General features: G+C 35.9%; 1 protein-coding gene across 1 annotated transcript in view; it reads left to right on the forward strand.

Annotated features, from left to right (window-relative positions):
• The window catches only part of LURAP1L (leucine rich adaptor protein 1 like), a 42,532-nt gene extending 16,396 nt beyond the window's left edge, over positions 1-26,136 (forward strand). Inside the window, exon 2 of the mRNA XM_019627168.1 lies at positions 25,396-26,136. Within this exon, the coding sequence (XP_019482713.1) occupies positions 25,396-25,770 (375 nt within the window). The 3' untranslated portion in view covers positions 25,771-26,136. The remainder of the gene's footprint in view (positions 1-25,395) is intronic.
• The last annotated feature ends 476 nt before the right edge of the window (positions 26,137-26,612 follow it).

Consider the following 26,612-nt stretch of genomic DNA (forward strand, 5'->3'; position numbering starts at 1 on the left):
CTAAGATTGAAGGACAACAACTTGACTTGGAGCTGATGGGTCCTGGAAAAACACAATGTTCCTCTTCCCCAATTCCCCAACACTGTTCCCCTCCCCAATTCCCCAATAAAACTCTTAAAAAAAAGGAAAAAGAGAAAAGGACACAGGAAAAGGAAATATATTTTTTAGCATTTATGTTTAAGAAAAGATTTTTCCTGAGTCATTTTGCACTCTATACCATAGTTTACAAAGTATTTTTACATATGCTATCCTCTCTCCTCAGTCCTGGAGTTAATAAGGTTATAATGACTAGACAATGAAAATAACATTTGCTACATATGCTTCTGTACAATGTTTATAGCATATGTTTGCTAGAATATAGTATGTGCCCAATAAATGTGACTATTAATAATAGCCTTCTAGCTGATCCTATAGTCACTTGGCCAAGGAAGTGATGAATCACGCTACACTATCACTATCATCATGTGCTATATTAAATTTAGTTTTTAAAACTCAAACTCTTTTTGAGAATAATATTTAATAGTAAAATCCATATGTTGAATTAACTCTTGAAAAATATCTACTTGTTTTTCTTCAGACTGGCTATGTTCAAAATTTTCCAGAGACTGTGGCCCTGACAACCCTGATGAAATAGAATTTTAACTTTTATATTCTACTTCTTAACTTTGAGGGTTTTCTTTTCTGAGTTTTATTTTGTTTTTATTTTGAAATAATTTTAGATTTACGGAAGCACTGAGATAGCGCTGAGCTTCCGCATAGCCCCGTCACCCAGTTTCCTCTAATGTTAACATCAATATTGGCACTATACTATTAGCTAAACTATAGTCTTGATTTAGATTTCCCTGGTTTTTCCACTAAGTCCTTCTTCTCTTCCAGGGCCTAATCTAGGATATCACACTGCATTAAGTGCAGTTAGTTTTTGACTCCTCTCATTTCCCACCGACTCTTGGAAAGACCTAATCCAGCCCGTCACATACCCCCTTTTCTCTCCCATTCCTGTGACAAGTGCCACTGCCCAGTCCCAGCCCCTTACTACTCATATATGGACCCTGACACATTATTGCATTCCTGTCCCCAGACTCTCCCACCTTGCAAGCTGCCCAGAGCTGCCTGCTGAACCACTATAAAAAAATGACTCTTCTCAGGTGGCTCAGATCTCACCTTGAATGCAAGCTGAGCTCCCCACAGCCTCCATTCTCACCTTCCAACATTGGCTTGCACCACTTTCCAGCTTCAACTTCAATCTCGTCCACACACAGGTTGACCCAGTGGCAGCCTCCTTAACACTGCTTAATACCTCACAATTGTTAACCTTGAGTCCTACTGTGTGCCAAGAACGGTGCTAAGCTCCTTGCATGCTTTATCTTATTCAGTCTTCAGGCCAGTTCCTATGAGGGGGACCAGTTAGGAAACTGAGGCACAAAGAGGGTTAAATAACTGTCCATGGACAGTCACACAGCTTTAACTTTGAGTTTATTACTTCATTTTTAAAATATTTGTGTGTGTGTTTGCTTCGTAATGTAATATTTGTTCCAATTATTTCTTATTTGGAAAAGCCAGGATAAGTATGTGAGAAGGAAGTCAGGATAACTAAGAGATTCATGGTCTTCTTTACATATGCATTTTTGTCTGTGGGGATAAATTGGACTAGAATATGACAAGGATTATTGGGTAGTCATTGGACTCATGATGCTGAACCCAGATCATGTTTTGTTTTAATAGAGACCAAACTTAAATAAGGACATAAAAATGGATCTTGAAATCCCCCCCCCCCCCCGTCAGCTCCCCTCCCTCCAATCACCACCCTTCCGTAGGCTAGGAAAGTCTATAAATTACCACCATGTCTACAAACATGTGTTCTTCAAGGTAATCTAGTATACAGGGAAACTAAATCTGCATGCTCTATACCAGTATGCTTAATGTAAAATAAAACTATTTTCTTAGATGCTTGTATTGGTATATCTTTGGGTTATCACTTAATCAGGCTGATTTTTATTAGCATACGTATTTGTTATCCGTGGCCTTGATGAACACTTTGGAGTATATTTAAACTGATAAACACTCGTGGTAAGCTTTTGGGGGGCTTGTTCGGTTATTCAATGTCAGTCATATTTAATTGCCCTCCTTTCCAATCAGGCTACAATTTCTAAGTGTGATTAAAAGAGACTAACTTCACAGAAGAAGGAAAACTTATTCAGTGAAGCAACTAACTACTTCCACTCAAAGTTGAAATCCTAACATGGATTCATTCATGATAAGATCAGACATTTTGAGAAGATCTTAATGTCATGTATTATATTGTATACTGTAACTTTAAAGGGCAGTTTAAAAGCCACAATGAAAAAGCTTCTTCAAACGGTATTCCTTTCAGTCATGACACAAAGTAATCTTTTTAGTGAACCATAGCTTTACTTGGCACCAGACATGGAAAATCAACATGCTTTGAAGCACGGTGCCAACACAAAGTGGAACTGCTTGACTATTTTGATTTAATTAATAAATGAAACGAGTTCAGAATATGATCATTGGTAGTCAATAATAAATAAATAACAACACTGAGCACACAAATGCATGCTACTTTCTGTGTCGGAGCCTTTTAAGTAATCACAGCATACCATCTTACCTTATTGGCAAGTGGGTTGAAATGATTATTGTTAGAGTCTGTAACACTGTTATATTCAAAACCACTAACCAGTAAGTCTCCTAGGAGCACTATCAAATGCTCACATTGCTGAGGTGGAAATGAAGATAAGGAGACGGGGATTTACATAAAGACAAGGCTAGTTTTCCACTTTCCATACTGGTTGTTCTGGCTGCCATGGAGCGGCCAATATAAATAAGGAAAAAGAACTTCCATTTACCCTTTAATTCCAGAAGTCCAGACACCGTTACTGGGAATGCTCAGCAATTTCATAACATTAAGTTTTGGGTTATTTTTGTTTGCTTTCAGCCTTAAGACAAATTGACTCTATTTGAATTTCATCCAAAATTCTTTAGAGAGAAATACACTTTTACTTTTTTATTTTTTACATCATTGAGTTGATTCTGTGTCATCAGCATCAAATAACTTGAAAAAGTTATCCTCTACTCGAAAATAACCGAATGCCTTTTTTGTAAGCAGAATTTGGTGCTACTCAAATTTGCTAACTCTTCTGAGAATAAATAAAATAAGTATATGCTAAGCGATTCACACACTTGGAAATGAGTCTAACAATAACCTAGTTGCTATTTCTTGATTTTATACATGAAATTAATATGAACCCAGGCCAAAATCTTGGTTGTTCCAATTAAACACTGATGGTGCATGCATATCTGTTGTAAATACACACATTTCGAAATCCTCATTCCTCACTGTTGGGCCTTAAAGACAGATGAAAACTCTCAGTTGCACACCATTTAACTATAAATATCCACCCTGGGCACTGTTCTGCACCTCTGCTTCTAGAAAGGTTGCTATAATAGTAATCAAGTGAGCATCACACATATTTTTTAACCATCAACTACATCCCACTCCTGTATAAGCCCCTGAAGAAACACAAATGGCAGTTCAAGACATGGATTTCAGGTTACCTGCAAATCAGTCAGGTAAATAAGGCATGACGTAGGTTACTACTAAAACTATAGCAATATTTAACCTCCATGGTATTAAAATTTCTGGTCTCATTCCAAAGGCCCATGACCTACAATAAAACTTTTATAAGAAACAAATCAAAATATAACAATTAAATACTGTGCCTAAAATGTAGTCATTTACATCTTCATGTACAATCCCAGTTCCACCTCAGTTCCTCAGGTGCCCTGTGTGCACTCTTGTTTCTTGACATTTGTATATGTTGTTCCTTTTGCCTGGGTATTTCTTCCTCCTTCACCCCTATCCCTCACACCTTGTTCAGTTAACTCTGACGTTTTATCTTCCAAATCATACCACTGATAACACTGGAATAAACTAAAGCTATCTAGAACATGACCTTCAAAGAAGGTAACTTTAGGTAGAGGTAATAGCTTGAGCAAATTTGGGATAGAAGGAACATTGATTACCTAGGAATATGTCATGAGGATGATTGCGATAGGTGGGAAGGTTATGTTGGAGTTAATGAAAATAAGATAGAAAAGGTAAAACAATCCCAATTAATAGACAATTCTGAGCTAAGAAGTTTGAATATGGTTGGATAGGCAATAAGGGCCAACATACTTGTTATTTTAGGGAAGTTATGTAATGAAAGCTGTGTTATATTTTTGCATACTTACTCTATTTTTTTCTTAAAACTTTCTTCTTGAGAACTAAACAGTTTCCATGTGTTTTCTATTATGGAATCCTTAAAGAATGCTGTACTTTTGAAATACTCATAAACAAGAAAGCACACTGTTGATTACTGAGGAATGAAAGTATGCAATAAAATTTAAAAAATGACAAAAATATTTTTGGAAAGAAGGTTATACTTGTACAGATATAAATATTTCAAAAATGTTTGTTTTCTTCCTATCAGATATAATTTCATAATTACACAAATTTTATAATTATATAATATGTCCTCAATGAATCAAAGCTGTCTTTATTAGTATGTTGTTTTCTCAATAAAAAATGAATGTTTTAATCATTCAATTGACATTTATCCATGATTAGCTCTTTATATAATTCTCTGTTTATCATTGTATGATTTATTTTATAATTAAGTTTTTTTCTGATTAAAATGTAATATCCACCCCTGATAAGACATTTTAGAAAGTATATAAATATAAAGAAGGGGGGGACAAAAATTCATGATTACATTACCCAAGGCCATTACTGTATATTTTTTTGTCTTATTTTATTCAAGTATTTTCTTCTGTAATTTTCCTTTGCATTGTTGAAATAATATATACCTTATATTTTTTTGTAGAACCTACATTTTTGCTTGACATTGTATCACATGATTACTGAGAAATGAAAGTATGCAATAAAAGGTCACATGTGGCACGATGTGATTTTTCTAAACCTAGTTATTGCTGAAAGATATTCCACTTTATGAGTATTTCTTTCACAGTGAATATTTAGCTTGTTTCTAATATATTTGTTGTGGTGACATTTCAGGTTATTTCCTTAATTCCTAGGCTGAGGGAATAAATGCCATTCCTTTGTAATATGATTTTCCAATTCTTGATTTTTTTTTCTTGTCAGACTGAGTATTCTAGGTTTTTTTTTGTTGTGTTTTGTTTGTTTGTTTGTTTGTTTTTAAGAGGTGTATGCATGCTGTGTTTTCTGAGCTCTTGCAATAGGGGAAAGGAACCATGTAAGCACACGGGGTTTAGAGCCAGATAGATCTAGGTTTGAAACCCAGCTCCATTACTTCATAGTTATATGACATTTACAAATTAGAGATCCTCTCTGAGCCTCAATTTAAAGACAATAATATCTACCATTGAGATTAAGTGAAAAAAATGTATATAAAATATTTGCCATAGTGCCTAGAACAAGTGCTTTAGTAAAGGCTAGCTATTATTGTTTATGCTACTATTACTGATGGAATTCTTTGCTGTCACTATGGAAGTTAACTTGGGTTAGTTAAAAATTTCTGTGTGGGATTGGGATTACAAAAACAATAAGAAATCAAAACAGCAAACACATTATTAAAAACAAATCCTCCACTACCTTTAAAATGCACTGCTACCAGGACTCTCCCTATAGCTGCCATAAACCCAAAGGCCTTTCTAATGGGAAGTGCTTATTTCCCAGAATTCACCTCACCCCGTCCAGGTGCACTTCCCCACACTTGCTGAGCAGTGGCTTCTGGTAACTGCAAAACCATCCCAGAAAGATGCTATCGCTGTTATTAAAGATTGGCAGTGGGCTCTGATCAGTTCATAAAAGCAGCACACACAGAGGATTAGGAGACACCAATGCCAGGTTTTAGGTGATTGCAAAAATTACATTTCTGAATCAGTAGACAGACAGTGGGGAAGGAAAATAAGCTCTTTTACTATTTTTAGAGGAGCCTAAGTGTAACACTGAGTACATTTTTAAACTGCAGCCAAGATTTTTTTTTTATTAGTTTCAGGTGCACAAAACAATGCAATAGTTATATTTTTTACCCCTCACAAAGTGATAACCCCCTCCCCCAATCCACCGTGCCCCCCCAATATCATACATATCTATTACAATCCAATTGACTCCACTCCCACAGCACATCCTGTGACTACATCTATCTATCTATCTATCTATCTATCTATCTATCTATCTATCTATACATATAAAATTATAGCTCACATACAATATTATTCAATTGCAGCTTCAGGTGTACAGTGCAGTGATCAAGCATCTATACCTTCCATGAAATGGTCTCCCTAACAAGTATCCATCTTACACCCTACAAAATCTTTACAACATTATTGATTATATTCCCCAAACTGTCTTTCATATCCCTGTGGCAATATTGTAGCTACCTATTTATGCTGTCTAATCCCTTCCCCTACCCCTTCTCCTTCATCCCCATCCCCCTCCCATCTAGCAACCATCAATTTTTCCTCTATATCTTTGAAACTATTTCTGTTTACTTTGCTTGTTTATTCAGTTCTTTAGATCCCACATATAAGTGAGATCATATGATATTTGTCTTTCTCTGACTGACTTATTTCACTTAGCATAAAGTTCTCTAGGTCCATCCATATTGTTGCAAAGATTTTAATTAGTAGAAAATAACCTCCAATTCTAGCGATAGTTTGAGTGAAAGTTTGAGCTTTTATTGTAACTTTGTCTTCCAGTTTTCTGCATTATAATTTAGAATAAACTTTTGAGTTTTAACTTCAGAAAATTCTTTAAGGGTTTTATTTGAGTAGGAATTATATATTTTCTTTGATAGAGAGAGATTAAACCAAATCAAATAGAGCATAATTTAGAAAATTCACACCCAAGGGAAAACATGATTTGACATCATCCTTGCTAATTATATATGGCAAACAGTTATATCCAATAAAATTCAGCTACTGTTTAGTTTAACATGTATGAATATGCTTTTCTTTTTTATCATCTAAGTTTACAAATTATATTTATGGAACCAATTCCGGATAGATAATGGAATATTCCTTAACAATGAATAGTAATTAAATGCTAATTCTTTGGGCACACATCCCATCTTAGGGTATCTTTGGAATGTTTTTTGGGTATTAGTCAAAGTTTTATCATAAGCATCATTCTTATTTCTAATTTATAATCAAAGACGTGTAATTATAAACTGTAAGTGCTTCATAGATAAAATTTTCAGTGTAATGTTAGGATCAGACATCATCTGAGCAAAAATAGTAAAACACTTGGTAGTGTTATGAAGTTGGGTGTCTGAACATGTCCTGATGAATTCATCATGTACCAACAGCTCCAATAATTCTTGCCACCAGCAGCCATATTTTGCTAGTGAGTATTGCAGGTTCTTACCTATATTTGCTTGACTCTTTCTAATATGGATTTTTCTACATGGCTAAGATGTGAAACATACTAGCAAACTATGGGTCTTATATTTTAATAGGACACTTAAAAGCTATAGGAATATTAGGACCCAATTACGTCTGTATTGCCTTGACTGATTTCTTCTCCTTTTCACCTTATGTGTGATAAGAATTGAGAAAAGTGAACCATCCTATTCCCATTGGCTCTTTTAATTTTAGCTAATTATATGGCAAACAGTTATATCCAATAAAATCCAGTTATTACTTAGTATAACATGTATGAATATACTTTGTTTTCTTTGTTATCATCTGAGCTGTTTTTAAATGTGACCCATCTGTTGCCATATGCCAGGCATCTGCTTTTATTATCCTCATTTGTGATCCTTCAAAGATAGAAGAAATAAATTAACATTGAATGTATGCTAATTTTTACTGCAAGAGAACAGTGATTTGCAAATTATTTAATCTGGCAGCAATGATTTTCGGATGTCAGGGAATACACCAGGATAAGAACAGAAATGAGCCATGTACTTTTATTCCAAGCTACCTGTTTTTGAATAGCTGTATAACTTTTAGATAATTGTAATCCCCTCATGGCTCCACTTCTTAACAGTAAAATGTGAGGAGTGATCCTCAATTGTAAAATGTGTAGAATATTTACATTAAAGTAAATATGACATTGTCTAACGGTCGAATTTTTCATGTATTCTTATGCAGGTCGGTGCCTGTTCAAGCCAAGTTGTAGAATTGTTTCTTTTTTTAAAAGATGTTTCATTTTCACCCAATCCTAAACTGTCGTCAGAAATTTAACAGAATATTAAAAGATAATAGAATATAATATCACACTGATCAGACCATATTGTAATATTTCTCAATTACTTAGTATTGTGGAAATATCAATGAATTGGAAACTGAAGATCAAAGTGTGAGTCCCATTTCTTTCACTAAATGGTGATACAATTTTGGGCAAGTCATCAATGAGTCTGCACATGTCCCACACAATGTTGTGGCATGACTCGGTTATTAACTATGGTATCTGTTAGCAATAGCAGTATGCTTCTGCTGTTCTCTCAAATTCTTTCAGTTTCAAATACTCAATATACCAAGGTGCCATTTTGGGGGAAGTCTATCCTAAATGCCATCACAGGTCTGTTTAAATTTTTTATTTCTTTATGACTTAGTCTTGGTAGGTATTATGCTTCTAAAAATGTATCCACTTCAACTTGATTATCTAATTTGTTGGCATATAATTATTCACTATAGTCTCTTATAATTCTTTTTATTTCTGTGGCATCAGTTGTAATGTCTCCTCTTTCATTTCTAATTTATTTGAGTGTTCTCTTTTTTTTTTCTTTAGTCTAGCTTAGCGTTTGTCAATTTTGTTGATCTTTTAAAAAATCAACTTTCATTGATCTTTTTTTCTATTCTATTTCTATTGCAATATTTTTTTAATTTCCTTCTTTCTGCTAACTTTAGATTTATTTTGTTTTTCTTTTCTAGTTTCTTGAGGTGTTAAGTTAGGTTGCTGATTTAGGATCTTTTTTTTTTCTTTTTTCTTTTCTAATGTAGGTGCTTACCACTATAAACTTCAGGAGGTAACTATTGGGTCGTCGGGAAAGTCATGACACATTTTTGCATTGAAAAACATAGAAAAAAAATCATGACTTTCCCGACGACCCAATATAATAATTTTATTGAGTATCATTGGGCCAGGGTCTATGCTGCATATACACATTATCTCACACAGTTCTTCCAACCATACTAATTGAGTAATCCATTTTATGGATTAGAAAATTGATGAAGAGAAAATATTAAGTAACATATCCAACTGACTAAAATCCAAGAAGCTAATCATGGGAAGAATTGCATTTTATTCCTGGCCTTTCTAGATCCAAACCCATATTTTTTCTAGTGTACCAATCTGTCTGGGATATCATTTTCCTACACTGCTTTCATTTTGAACTTCCTAAGGATATAGCAAACAAATGCCCAAACATACTGAGTCAAAAAGGAAAAAATAAGACAAAATAAAGCAAAAAACCCCAAAACTATTATTCCTTAGTTGGTTTTAGAGAAAGCACATATGAAGCACATAAAGTTAACTGTGTTACCTAAGGTGTAAAAGCAACTGAAAATACTTAGGGCTTTTACATAATAATAAAGATCAATTCTTATCCTTGGTACAAAAATATTTTCCCAACGAGTTGCATAAGCTGAGAATGTGATATCCTAATTATAGTAATCATACTGCTGTTCCACATAGCACCTTTCATCCAAGACCATCTACAACTAATTGTTATAACTCTAAATAGTCCCATAAGTTCTAACTAATTGGGTCTAGCTGCATCTCTCTGAAGTAACATCAGGGTATTATTTAAAAGGCAGTTAAGTATATTAAAAATGGCTAAAGCTGTTCAGAAACTTGCTCATAGTGAAGTGAATTAGGAGTACCTAGAAATATTTCTTAGGATTCTATATCCTTGGTCCTTAGAATGGAGCACCAGACTTTTTTTTTTTTTTTTTGGTCTCTCTAAAGGGAAACAGGAGATTCTTAAATCATCTATCATTTAAGGAAAATTTTACTGTATTACATTAATTAAACTGCTATAAAGATACAATTTAAAAAGGAAATCTTGCTTTATGAGCATTTAAAAAGAAAGTGTGTTTAGCAATTAAGTTAGGAATAATTAATGTTATTGCATTTGAAAGGCATGTAACTAACTTTCTTTGTGTCCATTAAAAAAAAAAAAAAGGCAGGATAAACGTAGACTTCAGAAAAACTTATGTCCCCAAATTGGAAGAAAAAGTCAAAACCGAAGAGGAAGCACACATTTGTCATGAGAATTCTAAGAACAATAAGATGGGTTTTATGGGGGAGGAAATGGGAGATCAGAATAAGAATTTGAAGTCAAGACCTCGCCTTTCTATGTCATGTACTTGAAAAACCCTTGAGCCTGTCTTTGCTTCTCACTGAAAAATGGAAAACAGCTTTGCTTCACATATGCAAATGGACTCTCTTTGAATTCTTAGCCTGATTCCCCCTAGGAGTGAATCTATCACTTTGGATTCAGGAGAATGAAATAGTAGGTTACTCCCAGTTTAGCAAAATAGTCCTGGAAGAGTTAACATCCATTGCAGAAAAAGTTGTACATGACAAAATGTCTTGGTGTCAATCTATGCTGCAGTCCTTTTCTAACTTCCCTACACACTCAAATTATTTTCTAATATCCTTTGTTGTGGCAATTAGTAAATTTTTGGCCACAATAAAGAACAAGTCTAAGTAAGATGCTCATAAAACCCCCTTCCACTCTTTTGAGATCAGTTCGAAGTCAATAACCTAGAGCACAGCAGTGAGGTAATACTCTGATCAAGAGCTTTTGTTTAAGACACCATGGCAAGCTCTAGTATGGAATGGGAGGACTGTCACATTTCTCAGAGTTACCCTTGCTCAATATTTCAGACAGAATATGCCTCCAAGTACCTTTCCACCTTTACCTTCCACCACATTCTAGATCCTTGGCCCCCCTGGTTGGCTTGCTACTTCCTGAGCATGGACTGAACTTTTACATGTCCAGGCCTTTGCTCATTTTCCTCATTGCAGGCTGAAATTGCAATGCCCTTCTTGACATAGGCCACTCATACACGTCTCTCTACATCCATATCCATCTTTGTTTTTCATTATTTAACTGACATATACCTTCTTTTCCCAAAGAAAATTAACCCATCCTTATTCTCTGCCACATTACCATATACATATATTCCTGGGGTTTTTTTTTTCCTTTCTCATCCATTTATTTATTCAATATATGTTTATTGATTTGCCATGTACTAATAATCCTAGTTAGAAACTGGGATTAATGGATAGGATAAACCCACTGCTGTAGTAGAAGAGTTTACGCTTACCACTTTTTTGTAATCTGTTTTTATATTCAATTGTCACCAATGTGCTTATTTCGCCCATATTTTAAAAATCTCTATCTTGAAATATCCCCTTGTTCATATGTAAACTCTTTAAACTAATATAGTCACCTCCCAGAATAAAACTCCAAGATCATTACAAATATGCTTTATTGGACTCATGGACAAACCTCTTTTCTTGGCAAATTGTATGCTGATCATACACTGTTAAGTGTCATATCCAAGAATCAAGACATTTTAGGGACTTGTCACTAGTCCCAGGTTAAGTTAGTAATGGAACTAAGACTAGAATAAAAATTTTAGGTCTCCTTGCTATTTTTACTAAACTACACTTATCAATAGGTAGGTGGGTCACAGGGCATCACCGGTGTAGATAAATAATAAATCAGCCATCACTTCTGTTTTAAATGTTTTTCACATTATTTCTGCTGAAAATAGGTCAATATAAATATAAACATGACAAATTGCACTACATTCAAAGAAGAGCAAACTTTCGCATATCCTGGTAAATTCATCTGCATTAATTAGAATAAAATCATATGAGAATACAAATTAGAAAAATGAATATAATATTTTAGGCAGTATTATTTCAATGACTGTAATTAATTTCATTGAAAATAAATCAAACACAGTTTTTCAAAATGGTATCATATAAAGGGACAGTTTAAACACTTCAAGTTCTGAAAGACTAAAGATAGTAGTACATAAATTTAGTCCTTGCTAATCTGTCATGCCAGAGATATTAAGCTATTTGTGAAAAATAAAATGTAAACAGCTCAGTAAGATTATGGGCGCTGAATTATCACGATAGATACTTCATATATGCTGAATCACACATACCCAGAGAGATTAAGCCATTGGAAATAAAGAGCAAGTCCATCCCTCATGGAATTCCCCTTGGTTCACATGGAAAAGACAAAACTTATTTACTCTTATTTTAAGTAGTACCTTTACTAGGGTATAAATGTCTTCTTATTCAATAAGGGTAACTTCCCTAATAAACAGGAGATAAGAAGTGATTAAATAAAGGTAAAAAGAAGTAAAAAACCTAGAACAGATATTTAACAGAAACTTTTATTACAGCAGAGTCACATTTTGTAAGTTTCTTTATTCACATCATCTGCATTATCTATTCTGTTCTGGGCCCATCTGCATTTGTGCTGGGCCTAACAAGATTTCTGTCTGTGGCTGTTATTTGATCCTGTCAAAGCACATTTTTCAAACAACAACAAAAAAAGTTAAAAACATGACTCATACACATAACTCAAGTATATGCTAAAGATGATTAAACTCTTTAATGAGGTGAACTATCAGGATGGAAAAGATAGATAAAGGAAGAAACAGCAGCAGAGGTCAAATAATCCCTTAGGAAAGATGTACTGAGTTCAATTCACCAGGAAGTGTTTGGTGGTTTTTCTGTTTTTGTTTTTTTTAAATACCTGTAACCCTGGGACCCTGGGGCAGCAGAATACCTAAAACCAGCTTGCCTGTTTTTGTAAATACTTTTATTGGAACACAGGCATGCCCAGTCTTTTACTATAGCTGCTATTACTGCTATCTAGCAGCCTTCATCTAAGGCACTTTGCCCAAGGGCCCTTGCTGAAACCTCAAAGACATCTTAAAAATTTTCCCCTTTAATTTAGGGTCTTATCTTGGGAAGGCAAAATGAAAAGCGTTTACATATTAATCGAGTACATTTAGTTATTTGATTAAAACACTATCATATGTGTCGGTAAACAATGAATGGTTATAGTTTGGAGTAAGTATACAACACAATTTTAAGCAACCCCCCCCCCCTTAAAAAAAATAAATAAAAGCAAGGACAAGCCAAAGTCAGCATAAAGCACAGAAAAATTCCAGGTTGATAAGGAACCTCTGCTATCTGGGCAGATAACACAGAAGAATAACCTTTTACTATCTCTTGTTAAGAGCAAAGCAAATTCTTCTATAACAATTTTTCATTCCAACAGATGGAAAAAACCTAGTTCTAGCTTTGCATTAATACAGTATTTAGCAGTCATTTATTCACAAGCTCCTTTGAAAATTTATCTCCCAATAAGTCTACCTACACTGAGCAAACTTTACCATCATTTTTACACATTTTATTATTTTGAGAATTATTCTTTGTAGATACTATAATTCAAGTCAAACAAAGCTTTTTGGATTTTTGTGTATATTCAGTTTTCTATATCAAGTCAAGTTCTGTCCTTCATGTTTTTCTTCACATTCTGGAACAATTTTAATTAAGAATAAAAATACTCTCTTTTTTGATATACAAAACCATATTTCAGTTATAGTTCTTTGCCATGATTATTCCTAGTGTCGTCTCAACCACCCAGATAAGCCATAATGTTTAATAAAACTTACTAATCTTTCAGAGAGAAACTGGAAAGAGCAATCACTGCCTGTCATATACAAGCATTTTAGCAGTCCAGCAAAGATTACACGCTGCATAAGATCCTCACAGCCAAAAATGTACTCTTCACACCTTAGTAGGTGACAAAATTAATATGTTCTTTATAGCGACTCAAAGATATAGTCCATTTATTACTATTAAAGTAAAAAGTAAAGCTATCCATAAAAATTAGTGACCAGTGCTTCCATATTCTATATTTGCTTACCAGTAAACCAGTATAAGAAATTTAGGAAGTTAATATTAACTAGTCTCTGTATGAGAAAATAAATCCAAATCTCAAAAAATAAAATAAAATTATGTTTATTCTCCATACTGAAGAAATCAAGAAAAAGATATTTAGGTATTTATAACCTAAAATTACCAAACAATTCATGTATGAAGATTCACTTTGATTCTTCTACAAAAATGCTTCTGAGCTAGCATTATCTGTAAGGAATGCTTTTTTTCCCTCTTGTTTCTGTTTTTTTCTTTTTTTCTTTTCCTTGAAAAAGTCAATACATTCAGTGTAGTTGGAGGTTTTCTTTTTTTTACTTTCTGAAAATCTGAGAATATTACATTTTTGCAAGTATTTATTAGCCTCTATAATTAGAAATTTCTTTTTCTTAAGAGATTTCATCATTTATGAATATACTCTAGAAGCAGGAAACTATTTCACTTCCCTATCAATGAGCAGTAAAAGGTTTTTCTCAGTTAAAGACAGGATTTTGAAACTTCAATTTTGAAACTTCAGGATTTTGAAACTTCAGTTTTACCACCTCAGGCACAGGGTTTTGAAACTTCAGTTTTACTACCTCAGGCACAGGGCACAAGAAAACACAGAACACACATTCCCAAAGGGTTATTCTCCTTATCAGTAGAAAAAGAGTATTTTCTATGGATTCGAGCACATCAATCACAAACACTTTTGACCAAGCAACCATATTTTGTCATCCCTTGCCCAACAGAGAATAGACTCCTATCATCCTAATAAAGATCACCACATGATCACATCATGACATTAGACTGCTAGTTGCTGCTACTCCTAATGGGGAATACGTTATAGATCATATGACCTGACTGGCCTATTGTTTCAGTACCCACGAGTCCCTGGAATTGGCTAATTTACATGAGGGTTCGGTCCGTACCCAGCCTTGGAAATGGACATTATCTAAACAATCATTAAACAAAAAATGTAACTGTTGGCCAAGATTCTTAATCAACAACAATGAAGCAAACTAACTAGAACAAAAAGAACCAAACCAAAAGAAAACTGAGAGCCAGAAAAGGTAAAAGTTCTATTGCTATTGGTGATTCACTCCAGAAGCCACTTCTTGGGCAGCTCTGTTTAACTAACTAGTTCTAGCTGGTGACCACGTTGGACATCTTGAGAGAAACCTCCAAATCTATTAAAGTATAATGTTCAAGAAGTTGAAAACATGACCCATATAAACCTAGAGGGGGCACGTGTCAGAGATTTATTTAGCTCATTCAATGAGAGAACCAGCAAGATGGTGTAAATATAAGAAACATTCAAACCTGTAGAGAATTTTCATAAGAGTTTATCTGAGCCAAAACTGACATCAATTCCTGGGAAGCAAGATCTCAAATGCTCCAGAGAATGACAGGTTGCAGTTTCTTTTATGCATTTGAAATTAAGGAGGGAAAGTAAAGATTACATGAAGGTAGGAGAAAGCAAGGTGGGGAGTGGATCACAGGATAGTTAAGATTTTGTACTCTCTTGAGAGTGGTTACCTTATTTCAAAGGCGTGTTAGCCCAGATGCACAGAAACACTGGAAAGGGCTTGCTCAAGGCAAAGGTAAGCCTTTTCCTAAAGAAGTCGTGGGGCATGACTACCCACCATGACCTGCCCAGTTAGGAATTCACCACCAGATCACCCTGTGAGGTTACTTTCTCTAGAACCCCTTTTTTTGTTTATAATGGTATAGCTGGCTCAAAAGAGAGTTAGAGAAATGAATGGTATATGTCTTCTCAGGAAAAACATATGAAATCATTTTTTAAGTTAGAGACAAAGTATTTAATGTCTAGCAGGACAAAAAAAGCCATGCCTGTGAGATTATTTATTTTTTTAACTAGACAGAAGTCTTCTTCATGTCTTCCAGACACAAATCTGTAAGTCAACTTATAACTCCATAAGTCTGGACCAAATTAGTAGTAAATAGGTCACATAAAGGTGTACCACAAGATAATTAAATAATGCCTCAGTGGGCTTCTTAGGATATGCAGTGCTTCAGCATATCCTTAGAGACATTCAAAGTATTTACATATATTCAAGCTCACTGATTCTTTCCTAGGCTGTGTCCAGTCTACTGATACATTCAACAAAGGCGTTCTTCATTTACATTACAGTGGTTTTGATTTACAGCATTTCCTTTTGATTCTCTCTTCGAATTTCTATGTTTCTGCTCATTTTACCCACCTGATCTTGCATTTTGCCCACATTTTTCATCAGATCCCTTAGCATATTAATCATAGTTATTTTAAATTCCCAATCTAATGATTACAAAGTCTGTGCTATAGTTGAGCCTGTCATTTCTCCCTCAAGGTACTATTTCACCTTTTTATAGGAAGAAGATTGTCCAATGAGAGATGCAGATGGCCTCCTCAATGAAGACCTTGACTTCCCATGAACACTTTTTGTCTCCATCATTAAATATTTACCCATTTACTCCACTTTTTACTTTTTCCAAACTATAAAACAATTTATCATTAGAGTAGCATTCCACAGACAGAGTGATCCAGTAACCATTACCCCAAATAATACACAAGTAAAAACATCTCTAGGCCCTTGCTACTCAAAGTGTGGTCCATTTACCAACCGCATTGGTGTATTCATTATCCATGCTGCATAACAAATACCCTAAAACTCAGCAAGGTGAACAACAAACAGGTTATCTCACAGCTTAGTGAATCAGAAGTTTGGGCACAGATTAACTGAGTGCCCTTAACTCAGGGTCTCTTTGAAAATCTGCCGTCAACATGCCAGTTAGGGCTATAGTCACCTCAAGGCTGGATTTAGGAAGGATCTGTTTCCACGCTCATTCAGGTAGCCAGTAGCAGTTGGCAGGCCTAGCTTCTTGCCAGCTGTTGTCCAGAGATATCAGTTCCTTATCATGTAGCTCTCACAGTAGAACAGCTCACAGCCTGAAGGATGACTTTCAGAGAAAGTAAGAAAGTGTGCCCAAGACAAAACCCACAACCTTTTTGTAACCTTTTCTCAGGAGTGACATTCATCTCATCATTTCACCATACTGTTCCTTAAAAACAAGTCATTAGACCAGTCCACATTCAAGGGTAGGGACCTACAAAAAGATATAGATACCAGGGGAGAGGAGGCATTGGGAGATATCTTAGAGGTTGCCTACCTCTATTGGCATCAACTGGGAACTTGTTAGAAATGCAGGGGGACAGAACTAGTGAAGAGAATCTGAATTTTAACAAGATTCCAAGGTGATCTATATGCATATTGAAGCTTGAGAAGCACTATTCTAAGGAGCAAAGCCCATGCACTTGATTCTGTTGCAGGGGCTGCTTCCTCACTTAATTTTACTCAGTAGTTAATGCTACTTTCTAAAAAGTGAAAAGATCAGTTTTCTTTGCAATTCAGTTCCCTCCTACTCAACAAATAGGGGGAAAAAACAAAACAAACAATAACAACAACAACAACAAAAACAGGATACTGAAGCACTGCTGGGCTGTAGATGGCAGATGAGAAATATAATTAGAGACTGAAGAAGAAAAAGGGGTCATAAGGACTGTGACAAACAGACTTACATCAAGAAATTACTGAAAGAGGAGATCAAGCATCTGGGTGAGGAGGGATGTCTAGAACCCTGTAGAGAAAGGACTACAGTCCTATTCTCTCAACAACCCTTAAGTGCATTGCTGAATAACTTCATTAGAAATGCTGTTTACAATATGGCCCATTACTACTTGATTCTGCTTGGTTCTGTTTACCAACATAGATAAGTGTGTAGCACATTTTAGAAATATATCCATCAAAAATTATAAAATGCAAATGCTAAAGTGACTTTTATATATCGATTACTGCCTTTCCAAGTATATTTCATGTCTCAATGACGTTTAAAGAATAACTTATATTAGTATTTGAAACCTTTCCTTAGAAAACGATAATAACTTTGGTATAAATATTTTACATTTTCTCAAAAAGATAAAATTCCATTGAGCTTTTAATCCTGTATAGGAAAATGACCTAAGGGGGCAAGTGAAAGAGTCTCTAATCTATTTATCACAAAAATGCAGTAGATTAGGTAAAGCCCCGCATTCTGTACCTTCAATGCTGTATTAGAGCCAACTCCTACTGGGGTGTGTGAGCTGTTTGTTAAATTTTCAAAAAGTTTTATGAACTAGTTTTTAATCACAGTCATTATTAAAACAAATCATTTATATAAACCTACAAATTAAAAAGTTATGTGAAAAATAAGGTAATACTCAAAACGCTTAACTTTGTAATTATTTTACTGCATTTTACTGTTAATTATTTTCTTAAGGTTATTTAAAACATGTATCTATAGGTAGAAAATAGTGTATAATGCGTAGTATTGAGCATCTCTTACCAACCCTATGTGACATCACATCCTTACCTTGAAATTGACCATGGTAGGAGTATTTATAGCACAGAATTGGAAAACACATAAATCAGAACCTGACTTTTATTTTGTTGTCATAAAACAGTGATGGGAAGACTGTTAATACTGCAAATTAAATTTAAAAGTGTGTTGTATATTTTTAGCTATTACATTATCAATAGCACAAAAAAATTGGAAAATATTCTTCATGTATTCAAAACCTATTAGCCAATTTAGCAAAGAAGCTCACATCACTGACAGATGAGTCCAGTTCAGAGATAACTAGTGCTAAGGCACCTAGCTAGTGTTGCAGCTGAAAGACGTTTCAGTTTAACAAATCTAATCTGCACTAGGGTGAAAAATAGTTTACCAGTACATCACATATCAGATTAAACAACATAAAATTACTGAGAAAAGAGTTAGTGGATCGGGATCAATTCTGTTTGTTAAATTGTGGTTGAACTGCAACCATAGGTTGAGTTCAGGAAACATGAACTAAAAGAGGTCAGCAAAAATGAACAAAAGCATTGTCTGAGAATCAATTCGTTACATGAAATTTACAATGAAAGGCGCTGTATATTTCAGTATTATTTGTTAAGTGTGTGCCACACATGTCTTGTATCAGAACAATTTCAATTACCTGTGTGTATGTGCAGTTTTCCCAGGAAGCCAGGTGTTAAGCACTTGCCAGCACATCACCCTGTACCTTCCTTTCCTCCCAGTGTAAGTATGGCCACTACGTACCACAGAGGAACACATCACCATATCCTAATCTTCCATGTCATAATATTATTTAAGTTCTAAATTAGAAAAATGCACACACGGAAAGAACACTTATTATAAATTAGTGGAAACATTTCTTGTCTGGTCTGTGTGTGTGCGTTTCTCAACTACACGTGTGGGGAGGCTATGTTTTTGTTACATCATTCCAAATGAATTTCCACTCAGTGGATTACACTTTGCATGTGCATACTGAAAGCACTCAGAAAAATTTTATCGAATTAGGTTACGGAAAAGGAACTGACTTCACAGGCAACCAAGTATAAGTTGGGCCGAAAACCTGATGGAATAAGATTGAAAAGCTCCCTTATTTGGATAATCAGAGGACTCACCAGCAGAAACTGCACAAGTTTCCTGAGCAGCCCTGGTGGCAGGAATTTATGTTTAAGATTCAGGGGAGTCATATGTGCCCCTTTCAAATAAACCAGATGCAGCTTTCTCATTTTTCAAAGCAACATCAATCAGTCAGCTGTGCTGAGGACAGTGTTTTTATATATGTAATTTAGTCTTTGGGGAAATTATTCTTCTGTAAGTTTTGGGGCAAAGTGAACTGTTTGTTATTGTTCAATTCCACACATAAACAAAACACATGGAGGAAGACAAAGCTGACTGATATAAAAATGGAATCCTCTGTTGTCCAATTAGGCACAAATATTGCTGTAAATTTTGAACTGGCTGAGCAAGTGGAGGAAAACTTTGGCGGAACAGCACTGACTTGTAAATGGCCGCAGGCTTTTCTCCTAAAACATTCCAAACCAAAAGCAGTGGGTGGAAATGTTGCAGAATGTCTTTTGAGGCTGCAAATAGACAACAATATCCGTATGGACCCCCTGAGAAAAGAGTTAGAGGAGTGCTTTATAAATAAAGCTATTAATAAAACTGCCAGAAATTTTAAGGATGGGTAGGCAGAAAAATCTTCTGTGATCGTCAAATTGAGGAAGTGGTGAATTTGGAGAGGGAGCAGATTTGGGCCCAAGAAGGTTATGCAAAGTGAACATGCAGATAAACTAGATAAACTGCTGGAAAAACAATATTCCAAACACCTTTACAACAGCTCTTTAATGTAATACATACAGATGCTTTTGATTTTTTTTTTGTTTTAAAATAAATATGGCTAGAAAAGAGGATTTCCACTAATTACAAATCTGGGGAAAAAATGCTGATTGGTTTCTTCTAACGTGAAACTTGGATTAGATCATCACGTTAAAGGGCAAATCTAATCTGTTTTCCTTTCTTTGTGTACATGATTCTGGACTTGCTTGCAAAGTAGTCTGTCTAGCTTCTAATTCATATTATAGCTCACTGGACATTTGGGATTGAGGTCATGGATACTGTGGGTTTTACAGTAGGAATGCATAGCTAAGACATGGCTTGCTTTTATCTGATTAGTCAATTCTCATAAATAAAACGATAAAAATAGTGAAGGAGAGCTTTGAGAGAGAGATGAGTACATGGTGCTATCCAAGCCCACAGTGTGTGACAAGTGTGTGAGCGAAGAATGTCCCTATCTGGAAGATACAATTCAGCAGCTCCTGTGCCTACTGCAGTTAATATATAGACATATTAAAGATGATATGTATGTTTACCTTGGAGCAGAACACAAATATGATTTTTATTTAAGCCCAAATGTCAACAGCTAAAATTACTATTACCACACAATTTCTGACAAGGTGATAAAAATTCACATAGAGCTCGAACTTCTGGCTTTAGCCTTGGGTTTTTACTAGCAAAATCTTTCGCTGGAGATACTGAGCAGCAAAATTGATTGTTCTGTCTCCTCTAAAGCATGAATAATTTTCTCATTGCAGACACAGTTTAGTAATCCGATGGCCACAGGAATGACAAAGAATCAGAGACAATGTCAGAATGGAGGGAAATCCTGAGATGACCTTATCTACAGAACCTTTTTACCAAATAACATCTCAAATGAAACCTCAACAGAAAAAGCAGACAAGTGATACCTGAGTTTCTCAGCCAAATTAAATCTTCATTATTGAGCAGAAATCAGTCTTTGTTCACAGACTTCTTTACTACCTCCACTGAGTACAGTGGCTCAATGCAGAATAAAACCCACATTTTTTTTTTTCAGGTATATGGAACTGTGGTCCTATGTGCCAAACCACTTTGCCCAAAGGTCACACAGGTAGACAGTGGCAGAACCCTGTACCGTGTTTCTCATACAACACCACAAAAGAAGTCGATTTGTTTGGCAGGTCCCTTATTAATTGAAAATGTGACCACATTCTTTCTTTCTTGGATTCTAATGAGTGAATTCAAAACCTTTGTATTCTTTCAGGATTAAAATGATGGTCTGGAAGGAAACATAAATCAGGAAAAGCTTATTATTAACAATATTTGCTCATTCAAGATCCCTCATTTCAAGTTCTACCATAGACCCAATTCACCACCTGTTCTAAAATGACATGAAATTGTCAGTATTCATTCCGTCTAGAGTCCAAAGGCCTGTTCTGCTACAATCATGAAGCAGGAGAGACTTAAGCATGGAGATGAACCGCACTGCAGTACCTGTAAGGGCAGAGTAGGAGAGGTGCAGAGGAAGAGAGGAAAGGACGCCCACATCTCTTTCAGTCAATTAGTGCAGACTTTTATGTATTTATTTCTGTAAATGTCCTCTTTGCTTGTTCCCTCTGTTTAACTCATTTCACCATGTGTTTACAGAACACCTGTGCCATGCTCATATCAGTCATCACCTCCGAACAAACAGAATGATGTTTGGAGAGTGATTCACACCTTCAAGTCCACTTTCTTTCAGAGATACTATCTCATATCTGTATATTTAAGCTAGGAATAACCTTGCACCATTTTCTCAGAGTCTTGTGAATGAATAGGAATGGGATTGCATGCTGGGAATGCTTCAATACAGAAACACTCTTTCCAGAAGCTGCCTCCTTCCTTCAAGTCATAAATCACTGGCCCACAGCAAAACCCAAGGGACGGGTGTTCCTGACAGATGATCCAACCTGAAGCCATCATTCAGCCCTTGATTAAGTATTCATTGAGCACCTGCGAGGTACTTGTAGGTCTTGGGCACAGAGTGGTGAACAGGACAGACCAAGTCCAGTGCACTGTGTGGTACAAACATGCTAATGGGAGAGACAGAAAATAAGTAAACCAATAATAAGCAGAATGACTTCAACAAGTCACAATGTTATGAAGGGAACAAAAAACAAGAAATCACAGTTTCCTGCCAACGGGACATGTCTACCACTCTCTTCTTAATCGGTGGCCAGACTTCCTAAGGACTGACATGAGTAATAGTGAGGAAAGGTGGGGCAGGTACTGGTGACAGAGGTGACATTGTGATTTAGTTCTGTGATGGACTGCTGCTCTTACTTTCAAGGATCATCAGCAGTAGCATCACCGCACCTTAGTTCTAGGAGAAAGCAGTGAGTGTGAAGCAAGCAGCCTGCAGCTCCAGGTAATGGACGGGCAGCCGTGTGAACCAGCCAGCCCCATGCTCCCACAGTGGGAAGCTGTTTACTCTTGCGTGGGGAGGACAGAGTTAGACCCAGTAAATCTGTAATCATTATCAGCCAGATCAACACATTCTAGCTGACTTGCTTTCTTTGTTTTTTTCCCAATCAGTGGTTCAATGACCTGTGAATGTTTGCTTTCAGAAGAAAAGAATGTTTGGGTTTTTTTTTCATTTAAATAAATCATGTCATGGTTAAAGGAAACTTTTGTTATTTCATAGTCTACTCCCCTCTTATTCATAGTGCTCAATAAAATTTAAAAAATTTTATTTGATGCCACCACTGAGTAGCTCAGACAAAAACTGCAAAAATTTATCCTAAGTATGTTTTAACCCCTGAGTGACACAAATGCTAGGAATGTGTATTATTATCTTAAGAGCTGAACTTTCACAGGTCCTAAAATTATGGCTATTTCTAAAAAAAAAAAAAAAAAAAAGCTCAATCAATGCTTAGGACAGACCTGAAGAGATGGAAGAAATGGAAGACATGGCTTCTTTCTTAAAGGAATTCAAAGCTTAACTGAAGAAACGCCTAAAAGGCACAGTAATAGGTAGCAATGTCAGACAGTACAAAATTAAGCTATACTATGAGATACAAAACTAAAAGGACTGCAGAGGAAGCTGGAATCAGCAAGTAGTGCTTGATGGGAAAAGTAGGACTTCAAGAGTAGAGAGGATTTATAGAGGAAGAGAGTAAAGTATTTCAAGTGAGAGGTAGGAGTATAACAGGGAACACACCCAGAGCTGGGCATGGGCTGGAACATTTCCATGGGACAGGGTGGGGATGTGAACAAATGCAGCTGTGGCTCATTTAGGGTGCTCTCAGGAAACGGTCACATTTATATTGTACCACACCTACAATGGGCACAGTGAGCTTTATCAGCTATAGATGCCTAACTGAAGAATTTTGTAAGACTTTGGCTAATATTGATTTTCTAGGCTCCTCAGTGGACTGAGGCAAACTGTCACTGATTTCTAAATATTTGTTGTATTATGTGTAACTTGAGCAGCATTTTGACAGCTCATGGGGTGTGTGGATGAATTTGAACATGAAGACTGCCAGAAAGCCTCCTTCCCCAACACAGCATTATTGCAAGGTCACTGAGGTGACATCAGAAATAAAAAAGGATCTCAAGACTTGCTAAATTCACATCCTTCTGTTCGTGAACACCTCATAGAGAAGTGATTTTCACTGGTTACCTTCTACAGAATTTATTTTTGGTGCTATTCTCAGAGAAGATAAGGAGATCACCCACGTCACTTTATTTAATATCTTAGCAAAATTAAGAGTTTTTAAATTGTACTTTACACTTTCTTATATTTATTCTTATATATTTTAACCTGTGACCTTACATTTTGAAGTCATTGGTAGAAATTCCATCCCTCCTAATATTTGTTCATCAGATTCACACAATCCAAAGTTCGCCGTCAGTTATGGATTAACTCCTAACCAGGAAATATTTTTACAATATGAATGCACACATTTGAAGACAATAGACTCCTTTCTCCCTTATGACTTGAGTCACTCATGATTATCAAAGTGCCTTTGATAATTTTAGAAACCCACAAAATCTGAATTAGCCCTGGATCTTAAAGAGAGAATGAGCAAAGCCCAGCAGCCCCTTCGGTTAAAGACCCCAACTGAAAGAACAGGAATCCATTTGAAACCATAATGAATGACTAGGACCCCTAGTGGCCAAACGCACCCCTGTCTCCCCATCCAGGCACTGGAGTCTTTATAGGAGCCACGTCTCTCCAACTTCAAGAACAAGGGCAATCCTGAGAGTTCCTGAAGCACTCCCCTCCCCACCTTCCCCAGTATCCCACATCCTTGATGTTAGCGTATGTTCCCATTGAACTGAAAAGCCTACAGAGAAAGGCTGCTTTGTGGCTTTGAAGACCCATTTCTCTGAAGTTAGCTGAGAACTATCAGAAGAGCTACACATCTAGAAGGCACTTGGGGAGATTTAGAACCTTCTCAGAGTCTCATATTCCAATTTTGATCGGGATTGCCCCTGAGGTATCTGAAGCAAATAATAATATAGAGCTACATAAAATATCTATACACTTCATCTTTTAAAGTGGATCAGCCTAGTGTATTGGTTCCCTTTTGGGTCTATTGAAGCAATTTGGTTCCTCTTAAAAAGAAAAGCATTATTCAGTACTACATGTACTCATATATCAGTATAATCATAAAGAGAGCAGACCTTTTCTGGACTCTTTTTTCTTTTTCTTCATCTGTAAGATGGGGGTAAACAATAATAATAATAATACCGGTGGTACAGACGTGCTACTGTAATGAATGTTGAGGTTTTATAATGATGCCTGGCATGTTATCATTCAAAAAAATAGGAGCTGCTACAATGATGATATGACGATTCCTTACTTTCTCTACATTCCTCTTCTCCTGCCTCTCAGCATCCACACACACATTCCCAAGTAACCTTGGATAAACTATTAACCTGGCCAGAGAAAGAATAAGTTTCTTTGCAGAGACCCTGACATTCACTATGATATTCCCAGGCATCTTGGTCAGGGCCAGGGACGCAGTGGGAGTCTCACTGTCCCTTTCGGAGTCTGATGGGTCTGACAGGAAGTGACTTCTTTGATTATGACTCCTACCATTGGTCAGCAGTTTTCAAAACAGCCTGAGATCAAGGGAATTTATATTTTAATTTTGTAAATTTAAAACTATGGACTGAAGAAGACAGAATCCAAATGAATTTGGGGTCTTTCAAGGATGTAGAGTAACTGTCATGTCTTTCCTTCCCCCCCTTCTCCCCAGGTTAATCTCAGAGCCACAGACGTCAGGCTCATGCGCCAGCTGCTCCTTATCAATGAGAGCATTGAGTCCATCAAGTGGATGATTGACGAGAAAGCCACGATTGCTAGCCGGGGCAGCAGTCTCAGTGGCAGCCTGTGTAGTTTACTGGAGAGTCAGAGCACCTCCTTACGTGGCAGCTACAATAGCCTGCATGATGGCAGTGATGGGCTGGATGGTATCTCTGTGGGAAGCTACCTGGACACTTTGGCAGATGATGTCCCAGGCCATCAGACCCCGTCAGACTTGGACCAATTCAGTGATAGCTCCATAATAGAGGACTCCCAGGCATTGCACAAGCATCCCAAATTGGATTCTGAATACTACTGCTTTGGCTAATGACCCAGTTTTTTTGCATGGGATTGGTGTGCAATTAATTCATATTTATCTTTCTTCTCCGCTGCTATATTTTTGGTGTGATTTTTTTTAATATGACAGCCTTTGGGGGGAAAAAAGCTTATTTTGAAACTGCTTGATGATTCTGTTGCTCCTAATATTTCTAATCCTGACTGATTTATCTTTCTCTCTTATATCTCTATTTTTATTTATTACAATGATTGTTCTCCCTTCTTTTACAGTGGCACAAATAAAGTAGGGGGAAAGAATAAGCAATAATTATGTTTTTACTTTTGTTTTCAGAGCAAGGGGTCAGGGATTACAAGAAAAACTTTGCTAAATTTTACAATAAACCAAAGTCTGATAACAGTTAATTTTGTTGCTTGTATTCTTAAATGGTTCAAAGTTTCATTTTCCAGAAGATACTGGGGTTTATTATTGTTTGTGTATCAGGTAGAACAAAATGCTTGAGACAAAGTTGGGCATTATTTTGGGGCCACAACTTCCTAGGGTAAAATCAACAATCTTTTGAGTCATATACTTCTCATGACAATCATTTGGAAGCCCCCCAAAATGCACTGTGTTCTATTCAAACTGTGTTCATACTGTAGATCAGCATTTTGTCATCAGTAATTCTAACTCAAACTGTAGACCAAGTTGTGTGATAATATATATGACTCTCCTAAATTTCAAAGAATTTAGATCAGATATGAAGGTGATTAGAGGTTAAGGTGTCCCAAATTTAACTGTATTTTGAGGTTTTTGTTGACATTTACTTGTATGCATTTTGCAATTCTAATAGGATATGCAAAAACATGAATATACACATATGGATGGGTGGATAG

The sequence above is a fragment of the Hipposideros armiger genome, unplaced genomic scaffold (assembly GCF_001890085.2).
Source record: "Hipposideros armiger isolate ML-2016 unplaced genomic scaffold, ASM189008v1 scaffold_717, whole genome shotgun sequence".
NCBI classification, from domain to species: Eukaryota; Metazoa; Chordata; class Mammalia; order Chiroptera; family Hipposideridae; genus Hipposideros; species Hipposideros armiger.